The sequence below is a fragment of the Phyllostomus discolor genome, chromosome 2, assembly GCF_004126475.2.
Source record: "Phyllostomus discolor isolate MPI-MPIP mPhyDis1 chromosome 2, mPhyDis1.pri.v3, whole genome shotgun sequence".
In the NCBI taxonomy this organism is placed as follows: Eukaryota; Metazoa; Chordata; class Mammalia; order Chiroptera; family Phyllostomidae; genus Phyllostomus; species Phyllostomus discolor.
In genome coordinates, this window is record NC_040904.2 from 108,058,795 (window position 1) to 108,075,789 (window position 16,995).

At 54.1% G+C, this 16,995-nt stretch overlaps 1 protein-coding gene across 6 annotated transcripts in view; it reads left to right on the forward strand.

Moving 5' to 3' along the window:
* FBLN2 (fibulin 2) overlaps window positions 1–16,995 on the forward strand; it is a 104,143-nt gene that overhangs the window by 30,790 nt on the left and 56,358 nt on the right. For all 6 annotated transcript variants that reach the window (XM_028504504.2, XM_036018313.1, XM_036018314.1 and 3 more), the window contains exon 2: window positions 3,386–4,741. In XM_028504504.2, the coding sequence (XP_028360305.1) occupies window positions 3,445–4,741 (1,297 nt within the window). In that variant the 5' untranslated portion in view covers window positions 3,386–3,444. The remainder of the gene's footprint in view (window positions 1–3,385; window positions 4,742–16,995) is intronic.

The following is a 16,995-nucleotide window of genomic DNA, read 5'->3' on the forward strand; positions in this document are numbered from 1 at the left end:
AAAAACCCACCATGTGAGATAAACAAGTGCAGTCATGGGTCAGAAAGTGCCTGTGGGCCTCTGGCCATGATGGAAGGTGTGGTAGAACCTTTTCACTACACAGATGCAGAGCTCAGACTCAGAGAGGGCAAGAGCCTTACTTAGGTTTGCACAGCAAATGAGGAAAACACAAAGCCGGGGCCTAATGTTCTTTATCATTCCTCTGGGGTGGAGGTGATGGGTGAACCCAAGATGTGGAATCTACTTGTGAGTGGGCAGAATGTGATGCTTGGGGGGTGGAGTCCAAGGGCCAGGCCACTGTGGGGGCAGAGGGGGTGCGCGGAACTAGGGGACTGACTTGTGGTGGGGGGTGGGGATGGGTGCAGCGGGCCCAGCTGGGAACAAACAGGTTCTCTGGGAGGAGTCTGCCAACCTCCAGTAGGAGTATTTCCCTCCTAGGCTGTGTTGTTCCTGTGAGTGTGTGATGAATGGAAAGGCAGATGGAGGTTGGCAGAAGGGTTTAGGTCTTAGTCTGCTTCTTAAATGACACAATTGAACACAGAAGGCAGAGGGCCTCTGTGCCCCTGCCTTCTATCTTCATGTAGAAGGTGGTTGATTTTGTCACTGGGGGTTGCAGGCCCCAGCTCTCCCAGTGCCTGATACCTAATCAGACTGGCTTTATGGAGCCCTCTACCCTCTTGAAGTGGCTTCTCAGCTTAGAGGGATGTGCGGGTCACCTCTTGGAGTCCACTGACTCCCCCAGCCCCCTGGCCCAGGCACAGACTCCTATCCCCGGCGACATTCTTACCATCATCACTTGGATGATCCCTGGGCTTCTCAAACTCAGTACTGACCACACTGAGCTTCGGTCTCTACTGTAGGTCCACAGCCCTCCTTCCACGGCCTTCCCTACTCAGGAAGCGGCAGCTCCATCCTTCTTGGTGCTCCAGCCGAAACCGGGGCTTATCCTGGACACCTCTGCTGTCACACGCTTGTAGTCTAGCAGCAAATCCTGTCAGCTCTACCTTCAGAGTATTCCCCTGTGCGCTGTCCTCTCTTGCCTCCTATCACTTGTCTCCCCAGCCTCTCTGTTCTCGCCCAGCTCCCCTGCTTTCAACATAGCAGCCTTAATAGAGTCCCATCAAGTCATTCCAGGCCCAGAGCTTCCAGAAGCCCTTACTGTAGTCAGAAGCCTTGCTTGATCTGGTTGTTACCACACTCACCCTTGCTCATTTTGCTCAGCATTGGTGGCCTTCTGCTATTCCTTACCTCCCTCCTGCTGGGCCTGCCCCAGGCCCTTTGCACCTGCCGTTCCTGCTGCCTGGCATATTTGGCCTCTGGACGTTCACATGGCTGTCTCCATTGATTTACTCAGGTCTCAGCAGCTCAAATGCCATTTTCTTGGAGAAGCCTTGCTTGACCACCCTGGCTGAAGTGGGCTTTTCCATACCTCCCAGCCACTTCCTGTTCCATTTCCCTGCTCTCATTCATTTATTGCCTCATTGTACTTACTACGTTCAGAAACCCACTGAATTCTGTGGGTGTAGGACCTGTGTTTTTGCATCGGAGGGTCAGTGCTAGCAGAATGGCCAGGGGGCCTGTCTTATTTGCTAATAAACCCCAAGTTCTAGAAGGATCCATGGCACAGAGGACCTGCTGCTCAGTCAGTGCTGGCTGAGTGGCTGGCAGAGGCAGATTTCCTTTCTCTGCTGTGCCTGGACACTAAGTGGCTGCGGTCCTGTCACTGCCCCACTAGACACCGGTCCTGTGCTCTCAGGTCGTGCTTGCCTGCCCCTGCTCTAGGCTTAGCCAGGAGGTGGGGAGCTTGCGGTCACTTCCTCTAGAATTAGCAGTGGCTCTGCCCTCTGCCTTCTTTCTCTTCTTTGTCAAAAACTTTTAAGAAGTTTTCATTACTATTTTTAGACTTGAAATTACAAACACTTAAAATACTAGAGATGTCACTTCATTGTCTTTTTATCCCTTTTTTAAAAAATTGGATAATACACAGTAGCCCAGGGTGTGGGCTGGGAGTGGGTGGAGAAGGAGCCCTTTTTCTGTGACCCAGGAGCAGGCAGCCTAGGTGGGGACAGTCTGGCCCCAGAGCCGCTATTGACTGTGGTGACCAGTGACATTTGTGAGGGTAGCAGTGGGAGAGGCTGAGGACTGGTGAAAAGGTGGCACTTGAGTGGCCTATAGAGGATGACAAGGAGGGGCTATGGAAAAAGAGGGTCCTGTGAGAGTGTCATGTGAGGGCCTTCGAGAGGGGAGGGTCAGACAGCCCCACAGGGCACCCAGGCCTTTCCTTGCTGGCAGCCTGACACAGGGGCATAGTTTGGGGCCTCTGGTGTGTCAGGTTAGCTGTTCTGGGATTGCACTGGCTTTGCCGAGAAAGGGTAGCAGTGGAGTTGGGAACGGCGGGAGGTGGAGGTTTCCCAGGGCTGGACAGAGGGGACAGAGGTGGAGAGCCTCACGGAGTCAAAGGACTTGAGAGGTGCATGGGGAGGGGGTGGAGGTGTAGGGGCACTGGCTGTCCAGGATAATTCTGTAAGTGGTGGTAACCTTTGCTGGGGCAGCTGAGGAGGTTGGTAGGAGTGTCCCCTATGGCCAAACTTGCAGAGCAAGGAGGTCCCTTTGAGGTTGTTCCTGAGCCCTGAGGTCTGCTCGGGGCGGTGGTAGGGAGCTGTCTGTCTGTGCCAAGGCCTGGAAGGGAGCCTGTTGCTGCCCAGCTTTCAGCTGACCGTGTCCTTTGGTAGTCAGTCACAGGCCACAGGGCAGATGGCTGGGGATTTAGCAAGATTTGGGGGGAGGAAAATTGTTTGGGTGGTTATGTGTTCATGCATATGGGGGACTGTGTGTGGAAGACTGCCCCGGTGTCCTGAGGTTGTAGGTGAGACGGGGTGTGTGTGACAATGTGTGTGACTGAGGATTGGGGCTGGCCTGTGAGCAACTATGGGTGCCTGTCACGGAGGGTATGAGAGACCAGAGTGCCCTAGACTGCTGGGCGGGTGCCCTGGTGAGTGAGTGCAGGTGTGAGTCTGTGAGTGTGTGTGTGAATGGGCAGGAGGGTCCCACTCAGAGGCCGTGTGTCAGAAAGCAGCTGGGGTGGGTCAGTTGCCTTGCATGGGGCCATGTTGTACTCTGGACAGTAGAACTGCAGTGCCTGAGCGACTGTGGAAGCCACTGTCTGTGACTGTTTCACACATGTGGCAAAGCCTCTGCACATGCAAACGCATGTGACCACAAGTGTATGTATGGGGACATGGAAGTGAGTGCACATGTGTGAGTGAAGGAGGCTGAGGCTGTGTCCAGTTGCTGCACGTGTTGGTGTGTGTGCCTGGTGGGGTGCATGTGTTTTCACGTGTGGGCCCTGTATGGTGCTGACAGGTGTCCTTTCCGATTCCCCCAGGGCCTCGCAGGAGAGGGGACCTTTTGGCTCGAGGTGGCATCTGGGCTTGCTGTGGGACCATGGTGCTGCTCTGGGAGCCTGTAGGAGCCTGGCTGGCCTTGACCCTGGCCCTAGCCCTGGGTGCAGGCACAGGGCTGGCAGCCCCACAGCAGGACTGCACAGGTGTTGAGTGCCCACCGCTGGAGAACTGCATCGAGGAGGCCCTGGAGCCCGGTGCCTGCTGCGCCACGTGTGTGCAGCAGGGCTGCGCCTGTGAGGGCTACCAATACTATGACTGTCTGCAGGGTGGCTTTGTGCGCGGCCGGGTGCCCGCTGGCCAGTCCTACTTTGTGGACTTTGGCAGCACCGAGTGTTCCTGCCCACCAGGTGGTGGCAAGATCAGCTGCCAGTTCATGCTGTGCCCTGAGCTCCCACCCAACTGCATTGAGGCTGTGGTGGTAGCTGATAGCTGCCCCCAGTGTGGCCAGGTGGGCTGCGTCCACACTGGCCTCAAGTACCCCGCTGGCCACACAGTCCACCTGCCACCGTGCCGGGCCTGCCACTGTCCTGACACCGGTGGTGAGCTCATCTGCTACCAGGTCCCCAATTGTCACGGAGACGTTGAGGCCATGCCCACTACTGCCACCGGGAACTTCTCAGAGACTGAGGACAGCGACTCTGAGCGACACTATGAAGACCCCTACAGCTATGACCAGGAGGTAGCTGTAGCAGAAGCGGCAGCAGCTTTGGAGGGCAAGCTTCAGGCAGGCACAGGGGGCCCAGCCACTCTGGGAGGTGGAAGCCAGCCTCCGTCTGCCATCCAGGCCACCCCCTGGCCGGCCGCCCTCTCTAAGCCAACAGCAGCCACAGCCCTGGGTCCGCCAGCTCCTGTGCAGGCCAAAGCCAGGAGAGTGACAGAGGACAGACAAGGGGAAGGGGAAGAAGAGAGGGAAACAATAGCTGTCAGGGAGCAGCTGGCAGCAGGTGGCCTCAGGGGGCTTGATGGGCCTCCTAGCACAGGCCCAGCCAGGCCCAGTCTCCCTGTCCAAGAGGAGGGGACAGATGCTGGAGCAGAGCCCAAAGAGAACCTCATCCCAGACGCCCAGGCCACCACTCAAAGCCCTGGACAGGAGGGAGTCCGCCCTGTGCTGGGGTCAAGGATGGCCAGTGTCCTCCAGTCTCAGGCCACGTCGAGTTCTCCTGGAGACCCAATGAAGCCCAGCAACCATACCATGCTGACCACACTTCCCCACGAGGCCACCCAGGTCCTGCCCATCCAGGAAGTGCCCAAGCAGCCACCGGTTCTGTCCCATCTTCAGCCAGAGGAGGATGCTGACCCCAACTCTGTCCATTCTGTCCCCAGAGGTGACCCTGAAGGTAAGCCCCTTTCTTAATTCCTTCAGGGGCACTCAGTCCAGGGAAGGGCAGCCTCGGGCCCCATCATTGCCCAAGGTCTCTACGCAGCTGCCTGCGGCAGGGGAAGCTGGGTCTGTGGGACCTCACCCTGTAGGGCGGGAGCCTCTTAGATGTAGTTTTCTCCCTGGCTTAGCTCCTGGGGATGGAGTGGGTGGGTGGGGGTGAAGTTCTATTGTGGTCATTGCCGGGCTACATGCATGGATGGTATGGCTGTGGTCGAGGCATCCCTCATCAGTGTAGGGGAGTCACTGAAGAGGGTTCCTGCTCAGGCGCAGGTGGGGGCCTGGCAGGGTCCAAAGTGCCCCAGCAGGAAGTGGGGAGTTTCACAGACCCAGGGCAGCTGCCCCCTCACATCCTTCCCGACAGTGGCCTCCAGGCATGGCTGTGATCTTGGTCTCTGAGGTGACAGCCAAAGGGATGCAGTCTCTCACGGGGGCTCTTTTTGAGAGTCCAGGACCAGGTTTGCTACCTCTTCCAGTCAGTCCTGCTAACACACAAGTTATTCTCATCCCCCTGCTCTGCACCCTGCCGTGGCTCTCACCTACTCGGTGCAGAAGCCAAAATCCTCTTGGGGGTACCAGCTCTGCACAGCCTGCCTCTGTGGCTTCTGGGCCTTGTGTTTATCACCCTTGTCTAGTCTGTTTGGACTGCTGTAACAAAAAATACCGTAGACCGGGTGGCTTAAATGACAGGCACTATGTCTCACAGTTCTGGGGGCTAGGAAGGCAGTGTGAAGGTTGGGTCTTTGCTGCAGGCCCACTTGCTGGTTTGTAGGCGGCCAGCTTCTTATTGTGCCTGCTCTGCCAGGGGAGGGCACATCTCATCTGAGGTAACATTAGAGAAGGAGCAGACTCTTTGGTATTTCTTCTTAGAATGGCACTAATTCCATCATGAGGGTTCCACCCTCATCACCTAATCCCACCCCCCAAAAGCTTCATTTCCAAATACCTTCCCGTTGGGGATTAGGGTTTTAACACACCCTACTTTGGGGCGGGGGGAGAAACATCCAGTTCATAACCACCCTCCCTCATACCCACTCTGCTCAGCCTCACTGGCCTCCTGTCTAGGCACCTTGGCAGCCCTGGGGCCTTTACGCTCACCACTTCCTCTTCCTTTTCCAGGTGTCCATGTGGCTCACCCCTTTCGCCCATTCAGCTCTCTGTTCAAGGTCACCTCCCCAGAGAGGCTTTCCCCGGCACCCAGCTGAAAGAACACCACTCCTTCCTCTTACTGTGCTCTGTGCTCTGTTTCCCCGAGTGGGATGTGAGTGCCATGAGCAGAGGGGCCACATTTGTCATCTTTTCTGCTGTGCCCAGAGCCTCCAGCAGGGTGCTCCACACAGTGGGTACTCTGTAGATGCTGGGGGGATGAATGAGGGAATCGATAGAGGCTCTGCGGCCATTCCCCTGTCAGTTACCCTTCCTCATCCTGGTTGCACTGCCGTCCCATGAACCCTGTAGCGTCATCCACACATGTGCTCACACGGTTTCCAGCAAGCACAGGTAGCACCTCCTTTAGGAAGCCTTCCTGGAATCTTTATGTCTTGTCTGACCCTTCCCCCCAGTTCCATTTTCTTTCTGTCTTTCCTCTGAGGGTTCCCTCAGAGATCTCTCCCCACAGCTGGGAGTCTGTGTCTTGTTCAGTCCTATATCATTCACTCTATCAGCCTTCACTAGGTATAAATAATGAGCAGGTCCTGGTGGGCCATTGGTGGATAGGAATGGCTGTGAGGGAAGGATCCCTGGGAGGTAGCTGGGAAGGCTTTTTGGAGGAGGGGGCAGTGGGACTCTGGGATTTCTGCAGCATTCCCATTGACCCACCCTGTTGCCCATAGCTGTGTGGCCTTGGGCAAGTCTCTAGCTGGCCTGGGCTCCATGTTCCCATCCATCAGGTGCTATAGGCCTTAATGGGCATCAACTGTGTGCAAAGCCTGCGCACATGCAGTGAGGGGGGAAACTGTGCTCCTCCTGACCAGATGGTCTGCAAGCCCAGACACCTCTGCATCCAGCCTGCTTACCAGGGCCGGGGCACAGAATTCACAGAGCACCTATTGGGTGTCAGGCCCTGTTTCTGTGACTTGGTCCTCCCCACAAGCCAGAGAGGTAAGTTTCTTCTCATTTTAAGGTCAGAGAGGTGTGTCTAGTGGCTCTAGGTCACAGAATGGGAGGTGGTGCACTGGGCCAGGCTGTTGTGCTCCAGGGGGCTCCTTCCCACCAAGCCCAGAGCCTGTGGGAAGTGAAGAGTGTGCGTGGGACAAGGTGGGGGCTGTAATGAAGTGCACGTGTGCCCAGAGAGGGCTGTAGGCCTGGCTCCAGAGCATGGCACATGCAGCATGTTTGGGCTGCAGCCTCCAGGGTTTCCAAAATAGAGGCAGCCCCACCCCCAGCCCCACCTCTTGCCGCCAGAGGCCTCTCTGTGGTCCCGGGCCTTTTGGAATCCTGGGGAATTGCTTTGTTCTCAGGATCCCTGGTTTTTGTTTTTCTTTTCTGTCCTGGGCTTTCTCACTGAATTTTGGAGTGTGGCCTTTGATGAGGGCTGCTTGGGGGTAGGGGGTCTATGATTGAGTGCCCTTTTCTCATCTGAAGGCTATTCTGGCAGAAGGCCCCACACATGCAAGGCCCACTGATGAGAATTATCAGGATGTGCAGCTTTTGGCAGTGCCGGGGAAAGGAAGGTATAGGAGGTTGCTGTGGGGCCGGGGGAAGGGTAGAGTAGGTGGTTTTAAATGGGAACCAGGGGCTTGGTCCGGGCCAGATACACAAGGGCTGGCCTGCCGTCCACCACCCCCACATATCTTTTGTCCTCCTACTCACTCAGTGTCCATCCATCACTCGTGAAACTTAGGCAAATGGCCTACCTCTTTGTGCCTCAGTTTCTTCGCCTGTAAGCAGCAGAGAAGTTCCTGCTTCATGGGACCTTTTTGAGGACTGAATGAGTTGATTCGTGTCCAGTGCTTGGCAGGGAACTTAGTACTTGCTGAGTAGTTACAGTATTAGCCATTATAACTCTCCATTCTTCAGTCTGCTCACTTCAACAAGTATTTAGGGAGTACCTGTCTGTGTCAGGGGTTGTGCCAGTAAAAAGGGAGGCACAGCCTCTCTCCTTTTGGGGTTTCATGGGGGAGGATGGCAGTAAATGGATGAGAACACAGATTTATTCGTGGTCACAGCTGAGTGCATGGGACAAGGGGGCTGTCGGGGGCAGGGAGGCCTGTTGAGGGGCTGGGTCAGGTGCCCAACTGAGCGTCTTGAGAAAAGTAAGACACCTGGATGCTATCGTGGGGAAGGGCTGGGGGATCCCCAGTGATGCAAGGGCCCTCTCTGAGGAGAAGCTGGGGAGGTGGCTTTGCCCTGCTTGCCTGTGGGCCTGCTGAGAGGTGGGCCATGGGGCCAGATATGACCCCCAGCCATGTTGCCATGGCAGCCCTGGGGCCTGGAGGAGGTTTCTAGCCATTGCCCCAGGCCTGGCTGGCTGGGGCAGGGGGTGGGGGAAGGAGGGGTTCCTGTCTTTGAGCCGGAACCCTGTCAGGGATCCAGACTGCCTCTGAACATGTCCAGATGTGGTCTAATGGAAGCCACATGCCTGGCTCTGTGGTCCAGGCAGAGGGGTATGATGCCTGTTGTCATTCAGGGGGCTTTGTGAGGGGGTTTCTACTGCTGGGCTGGCACAATGGAGGGGTCAGCAAGCATCCCTTCCCCAAACCCTGCTGCCCTGCTAGGCCACAGGGAGGAAACCCTGGGACAGGGCAGCCCTCAGAAAGTCACAGGTCTCCTGAGCAGCTGGAGGCAGTCCCTCTCCTTAAAAGGCCCCAACACCACCTCTGCAGGCCCCAGGAATGTGGCAGGAAAGAGGCCCCTTCCTCAGGGCCTCACTCAGTCAGAGTCTGCAGGGCAGGGGTCTCTGAGTGCTTTGACAATCAAGTTAGCAGAGAAGCTATTTAAATTCAAATAACTGAATATTAATTGCAGACACCATATAGTGCTTATGCCAGTCAGGCATCATTGTAAGCCCTCTTTGATTATTCGCCCCTTAAATCCTTGTAGCCACTGCCATGGTTTACGGAGGGCATTCAGGCCACTTACCCACAGACGCTCGTGTAGGAAGTGGTGACCCAGGTGCCCCTCGCAGGTCTTCACGCCTTCATCTCTGACAGTCATTCCTGAGTGCCAGTGTGTACACAGGCTGTGACAGATGAAAAACGTGTAGTGTTGAGTAAAATTCACATCGTCTTTGCCTTTTGGAAGCTTATGGTTTATGGGGGATGTAAAAAACCCAGTAGTCATGGGTGTGAAGTTTCTGTGCCCTGTGAGCTTGTGTGTCTGTGTGTGTCTGTTGGGGGCGGGGTCTCATCCCTCCTGGAGATCAGGGAAGGCTTCCTAGGGGAAGTGATGTTTGAGCATCGGTTTTGGCCGGTTGATGGGATGGAAGCAGAGAGAAGAGAGTGCCCTAGTTAGAGGACACAGCATGTACAAAGGCCCTGCAGCCTGAGGGGAGTGAACTGGATTAAAAGGAGGCTGTGTGGCTGGTGTGGGAGGCAGCTGAGAGGGGCAGGGGCAGGGGCCAGGCCCAGGGTGAAGTACGTATCATGGGATGAAGATTTGGGCCTTTGTGGGGAGCTGCTGGTGTCAGGCAGGAGGTGGTGTTACCTTATCTGTGCTGGGTAGTGCCCCCCTGGGTGCAAGGTGGAGACTGTAGGAGCAGGGCTGTGCCTGCCTCACCCTGCAGCCCTCAGGAGCCAGCACTGGGCCTTCCAGTGTCGGTGGGCCTCCAAGGCGCCCCACAATCACGAGGTTGTGGCGCTGCTCCAGGGAGCAGGCGAGGGGGACTCCCTTAGACTGTTCCCCAGATGACCCCTACAAACCCTGCCCTCTCCTCTCTAGTACTTGCCTATGGAAGGTTAAACTTGTGTGGGATCTGAGGGAGCCAGGCTAGGATTCTAGACACGTGAGTCTGTGTCCTATACAACAGAATGACCTCCTGCAAGAACTCAAGGCTCCTGGGGCCAGCTGGGGAGGGGGTTACCATGTGGGGACCGTGGCCCTGCTCAGCAGCAGCAGAGTGCTGTGAGGAGAGTTTACAGGTGGGCCCACCTGCCCCTTCCCATAGGCACTCCCAGCCCATGGGGTCTTGAAATGGGATGTCTGGCTCTGTCAGGGTCTCTGTTGGGAGCAACAAGGACCAGGACAGGCAGAAAAGAGGCCTGGGTTTCCCACCAATCCCTGCAGGCCCACAGTGAGTTCCCAGTCATTGTGTGACCTGGAACCTGGGACATCAGCCCTCTGAGCTCTAGTTTTCTTATTGGTGAAATGATGTGCTTAGCATGTGAAGTTGTAGTGAGAACTAACGTCTCTGGAGCAGGGGCTGTGTGGAGAGAGAGTGAGGCCATGGTTCTACCTCTGCCTGCTGCCCTGCTTAAAGTTGTGTGCATACCTCTTATCTGTCCACCTGCTAGCTTCTTTCTGCAGAGCATATTTGTAAGCATTAGAATTGTGTTGTGACATTTAGAAACTGGAACACATCGCACAAGATTCAGCTTTGTGGTTGTTGTTGAAAATTGGCAATTGTGGGTACACTAGGTCCATGTGCCATTGGTTGGCCATCAGGGAAGCTGAGATGAGACTGCCATTCAGACTGGGCAGGTGCTGTGCACTTTGCTGGGCCAGCTTGCCTCGATTTTATTGTCTGCTCAGCCCTGGTTCACAGCTAGGTTGGGTCCTCTGCTGGGGCACCTGTCAGAGCATAGCGTTTCACCCTGTGGCAACCTTGAGAGAATCAGTGTGGTCATACTATTTTATGGAAGAGACACTGGTGTCCCGAGAGGGGAAGGGGCTTTTCTGGAAGGCATAGGATGCTAAGCAGGGGGCCCCAGTGTCCCAGTAGAAGGGGTGGGTTCATGGCCCCCGTGGGGGACCTGGCAGCTGCAGTGGGTCTGTGTTGCCTAGAGCCAAGCCCTCCCTGAATTTGCCTCCCAGAGGACAGGACGTGTGCCAGCCACCTGAAGCAAACAGTGCTCCCCATCATGAGGGTCTGGGGCCAAGGCTAGGCCTACGTTTGGTAGGTTTCTTTATTTTAACTTTTAAAACTATGTTTTCTTTATTTTTTCTAAAACAGTTTTATTAAGATATTATATATGTACCATAAAGTCCCCCTATTTAATTGTACAACTCAGTAGTTTTTAGTATAGTTGTGAAAATAGCGCCAGATATTCTAATTTTAGAACATTTTTATCACCCCAAAAAGAAACCCTGTACTCTGTAACAGCTACTTCCCATTTCTTCCTTCTCTTAGCCCCCAGCAAACATCACCCTACTGTCCATTTCCATGGATTTCCATATACTGGACATCCCTGGACTTCGGGGACTATCTTCTGTCAGTTAACATTAATGCTTTAAAGGTCCATGCATATAGTAGCAGATGTCAGTATTTCATCCCTTTTTGTGCCTCAGTGACATTCCATTGCATGGATAGACCACATCCAGTTTATCCACTCATCCACTGATGGCCACTGTGTTTCACCTTTTATCTATTGTGAATACTGCTACTGTTAATATTCACATACCTATTTTTGTGAGGATGTATGTTTTCATTTCTCTTGGGAGCGTACCTAGGAGTAGAATTGCTGGATTATATGTTAATGCTGTGTTTAACCACCAGATGAACTGCCAAACTGTTTTCTGCAGAGGCTGCAGAAATAATAATGCACTATAATGCGTGGGGGTTCCAGTTTCTCTACATCCTTGCCAACACTTGTTATTGTCTCTCTTGTTGAGTACAGCCAGCCTCAGTGCTATGAGGTGGTGTCTCACTGTAGTTTTCATTTGTATTTTCCTGATTACTGACAATGTCGACCATCTTTTCATGAGCTTACTTTAGAAAATTCTAGAAAACAGAAAAACAGACACATATTCCATTAGCCATCAATGTGTGACATTATCACATTGTCATGTAGTCTCCGAGGAACTCCTGAGTGGTTGTGGGAGAAACAGTGATGGAAAAGGCAGCTGTGGCAAATAGTGTTGTTGTGAAAATGGCTCTTTGCAAAGGTCTCAGGGTCCCTCCAGGGCCCACGTTCACACTTGGGCACCACTGGTCAATACCACTACAGTAATGGAGGGTGCGCACATATTTTCGCAAATACTAGCATGGTATGCAGTGTGCTTTCCTGTGCTTTTTTTTTTTTTTTCAATTATCATATCTTGGAGCTTTTCCTTGTCAGTATGTGGAGAGTCCCCTACTGGCTAGTGGTCCACTGTGTGCATGGTTTCCCTTTTGTTTGCCAGTCCCTAGTGATGCACCCTCAGATTGCTTTCAGTCTTTTGCCACTAAAAAGCAATGCTTCAGTGAACATCTTTATGCTGCACCCAGCAGTCAACGTGCATATGCCTGCCTTTATTTTTATTTTGAAAAACTCAGTCATTTTCCCAAATGAACACACCTGTGGGGCCATCATTCAGACCAGGAAACATCATGAGACAGGGCAGGTCCCCTCTCAGCGACCATCCTATGGAGCTGCCTCTAGCAGCCCAGCTGTCAGACTTTCACAAATAGAGCCATGCAGGCGGTTCTCTTTGGTGTCTGGCTTCTTTCATTCACATAGCATTTCTAAGGCTTACCGAGCTGTGTCTCAGAGTCAGTCCTTTTTACTGCTGAGAAGTGCTCCACTGTGTGGGTGGACTCAGTCCAGCTGGCTATTCTCCCATTGATTGGCCTTGGGGTGAATTCCAGTCTGGGATCACAGGAACAATGTTGCCATGCACCTGCTCAGATGACCAGCATTTCCTCTGGGAGGTGTTGGCTGGTGTGTACTCAGTTTTAGAAGACACAGAATGCATGTTTATAATCCTGGTAGATGCGGTCAACTTGTCTTCCCTTGATGGTCTACCATTTTTATTTACACCTGCAATGTATGAGAATGCCTGTTCCCCAATTTATTCATTCAACAAATATTTGAGTGCCTGTCATACTGTTCCAGGTGCTGGAGATACAGCAGTGATGAAAACAGATGAACTTCCCATCCCACACTCTGTGTGTAAGGGACACACAGCCAATCACATGTAAAGTCTATGGTTAGAGGATGAAAAACACTAAGGAGAGAACCGAGCAGGGTGCTATAAAATGTTCCCAGCTTGGCAAATAGGGGAGGTGTGAATATGTGTCTTACAGTGGCTTGCCTCATGGGCTTTCCTCTCCCCCTGTCTTGATCAAGGGCTTTCCAGCCAGTCTGGCCTCACTCCCACTAACACTGTGTGAGGCTGTGGTGGGGTCTTTCTGCTACTCCCACTAAACTGGTGTCAGTCCTTCCTGCTGGGGACACACGTTGGGCATGATAAGGGCAGTCTATTTATTGCCATAATAATGTGAGTGGCAGACTACCACAGAACCTCTGTAGCACACAGTAAACTTTCAGTATTGTTCCCAAGTCCACAGGCCAGGTGCAGCTGATGTCGGCTGGGGCTGGCTGGTCTGGGGTGGCCTCACTGGGACGGCTCATCTCCACTCCTGGTGCTCTCTCATCTTCCAGTGGATTAGCCCTGGCTGGTTCTCCTTCTGGAGACAGGGCCCCTGGTGAAAACATTAGAATCACATAAGGATCCATGGGCCTAGGCTTGAAACTAACACAACTGTTGCTTTTGTCGCATCCTATTACCAGTCAGAATTGGGGCAGTCAGTGCAGTGGATGTACCCCAGGCCGTGGGCTGGGTGCTCCATGTACCTCATTTCACTTGGTACTTCCCTTCAGAAGGAAACGTGACTGGCTCATGGCCCAGCAGCAAGTAAGTGGTGGGCCCAGCTCCGAACCCAGGTCCGCCCGTGCTTAGGGTATCTCTGAATTTCCTGCTGGGGTAGACCTGGTACAAGCCTCCCCAGGTTTGAGGCTGGTTCTGTCCCTCACTAGTTGTGTGACCCTAGGCAAATTACTTCACTGCCCTGGGCCTCAGTTTTCTCACCGTGTGATGGGTTTACTGAGAGCTCTCCCCTAGAGCTGTGTTCTCAGTTAGAAGAAATCTGGTGTTGAGCACCAGGTGCTGGGCTCCGCTTATAGCTGTTGTCCTTGGTGCTGTGATTTCAGTCCTGGTAGCACTGCTGGACGGACTGTGGCTTCTGAGCTCTGGGTTGCTTCCTGTTCACACGCCAAGCCTGAGGCAGCAGATGCAGCTCTCCTAGGGTTAACCACGCTCCTTTGGCTTCCTGCACCCTTAGCCTTCCAGAGTTCTGGGTGGCTCTGAGTTGGAGCTCAGGTCTGTGCTGCAGGCTTCCCTGTGGGCAGTGGTAGCAGTGCAGTATCATCTGCCTGCTGGCACCTCCTTCAAGCTGGGCCACAGTTCTGTGGCTGTGGGGTCCTTTGTTCTGTAGTCTCTGAGGCTTCGAGGAGGAGGCTTCCATCTGACTAAGGTCAGCATTTTGTGGCCTGGGGATTTGCTGGGACCCCTTTGTCTACTACAGGGTCTCCACACCATGATAGTGGGCTAGGGCCTGAGTCATGCTGGGGAATGAGCCAAGTAGGCCCTCAGAGGGTGTGTATCCTTGGGTGTGAATCCTGCTCTCCTGGCTGTGTGACCTTAGATAAAGTCAAGTCACCTTCTTTGCGCCTGTAAAATGGGAGAGTAGTCTCTTACCTCCCGCTCCACCCCCAAGGTTACTGAGAAGAGTGGGAGAGAGAATGCTAGTCAGCATAGAGTGGACATTGGGTACTGTGAGTTTCCTTTTTTCCTGCCAGAGGGCCACTGGGAAGTGGCAGAATGGATTTGTGTCTTTATTTAAGTGAACAGGTAGGTGTCTTTTCTGGTGGCCCGGAGTTGGCCCTCTGGGGGAAAAGCAAAGGAACAAGGCCTTGTGGGCTTGGGTGGGGGATGTCCACTGCTTACCTCCTGCTCCCACCCCTACCTGCATCACCCTGCCTGCATTTGTGCAGTGCAGCAGTCCTCCCCGCTGCCTCCCTGCCCTGGGCTTTTGCTTCAGCTAGCTGAGTTGGCAGATGGCCAAGTCCTGAGATCTTCTCTTCAGCGGCACAGTCTAGCCTGTCTGTGAGGCTGACTTCCCAGAAACCAGAGGAGTGGGTGCACCCCATGAGGGGGGAGCATTTATTACATAGCAGGCTTTGTGCTTATCACGACGTGTACTGGTACATTAAGCTGTCTGATGCCCCTGTGAGAAGGGGATGGTCATTATGCTCCTTTTGGGGGTGGGGTAACAGGCACAGGGAAGTTAAGTGAATTGCCTAAGCTGACCGAGGGCAGTGAAGCAGATGCTTGCCAAATGCTGACTCTCTGTGCTGGGCCCAGAGAGCTCCCAGAACCTGAGGGGTGTGGAGGAGAGAATGTGACAGGTCCCGGGTGTGTGAATGAAGAGTCTTTCCTTGCTTCCAGTTCCCACAGTCTCACCTGCTGCACTCACTCATTCATGGCACGTGTGTAGGCCATGTTATGTCAGGCACCAGGGGATCCAGTGGGAACCAGAAAGGTGAAGGCACCCCTCCACTGGGGTGGACTCAGTTGCTGACAAGCAGGCCTCTGGAATGCGCACAGTGGGGAGGCAAAGCCAGGTAGGTGATTAAGATGAGGGAGCTGGTGGAGAGGAGCCACTGGCCAGTGGAGGCCATGGGGACCAGGATGATGCCTTGAATGCAGGACCACTGGCTCTCCAGCTGCAGTTGTTGCCCTGGGGCAGCACAGGCCCAGCATGGCCCATAACTTTGGATTTTCCAAGAGAAGCCTGGGATCTTTAATTGTATAAGAAAGCTCCCAATTTGTAAGTGTGGGCAACTGAATCAAATATATTACAGTATCAATAAAGCATGCAGTGGGCCCGGTGTGCTACCACAGTGTCAACTCAGAGTGCCAACTGCCCCCACCCCTTAATTATACAGCCAGGACACAGAGGCCCAGAGTGGGATAAGAAGATGTCTAAAGACTCATAATTGAGTTCAGAGGATGGGGCCCCTGATGTCCTTACCCCCAGCCCCCTACCCTTTCCTCCTAGACCTTCCTGCCCAGTGAAGTCAACAAAGGAATTACATGCAGAGGTGAGGGTGGGGTAGGGGACCAGCAGGGCACAGTGCAGCACCTGGGCTGGCAGTACTGGGAGCTGTCATCCCCAGGCCTGAAGGGGAACCTGGTGAGAGCTGAGGCCTTGGGAGGGCCCCGTGGCCTTAGGCAGAAGTGGCCATGGGGGCGCATGCTGCAGCTCCTATAGATCAGCCTCTGTCAGCAAAGAGCAAGGTGGAAGGCAAATATGGGACAGCAGGAGGCAGGCCACAGGTTTAGTGGAGGGTGACTGCAAGTGGGCCTGGCTAGGGATCAGGATCTCTCCGAGATGCCAGCTCCCACACTTGGGTGTGGTGTGTGCATGCTGAGATGGGGAATCCCAGGTCAGTGGGCAAGGGCTACTCATGGTTTCATCTGGGAGGTGTTGAAGCCGGTTGCTGACACCAGTGTGGAGACACTACTTCCATGTTTGGGGTTTTGAGTCTGGAGGACAGAGCTCGGGTCTGGGCTGGAGGTACAAACTCAGAGAAAGGCTGGGCCCCACTTGGCAGGTGAGCAGCAGGTGGGTGTTGAGTGAGCACCTGAGGAAGGTCTCATGATTCCTTATGCATCATCACAGGGCCCCCAAAGCCTGGATTCAGGAACAGAGTTCAGTGTTTTGCCTGAGGTCAGTCAGCCCCGGGGAGCCAGAGCAGGGCTCTGGGCAGGGTTCTCTGACTTCCTAGGTCTGTGCTGCAACCTGACCCCAGCTCATGACCATCTGTGTGGAGTCCTGTTAACTTTCCTCTCCTGGACACCTTTGATGGTGTTCATTGCTTCACTTGCGATATTCAGAGTCACCAGTCACTTTACAAGCTGCAGGGGGAACAAGACAAACCGTAGCGATGTTTGGGGAGTGGGGAAAAGATCTGGCCAAGGGCTACGTGGTGCATTGGCCTGCTGGGACCAAGATCCCAGCTATAGGGGTGAAGATAAATGGAAAATGGCTGAGCAGAGCCCTGGGAATTGGTTCTGGAGGAGCCTGTGTGCTCCTCTTTGAGAACCCTGGGAGCCTGAGGGCACAGACTTGCGCCACCCAGACCCCTCACCAGTGCAGCCCCTCTGCCCTCCCTTGCTTTAGCAGGGCCTCATCTGGCACTGCCCCCAGGGTGCTGCTGCCTTTTCGCCAGATGGGATTTCCACATCCCAGGGCCAGCATGGCCAGTCAGCTGCGCAGGAAACCGTGCCAGT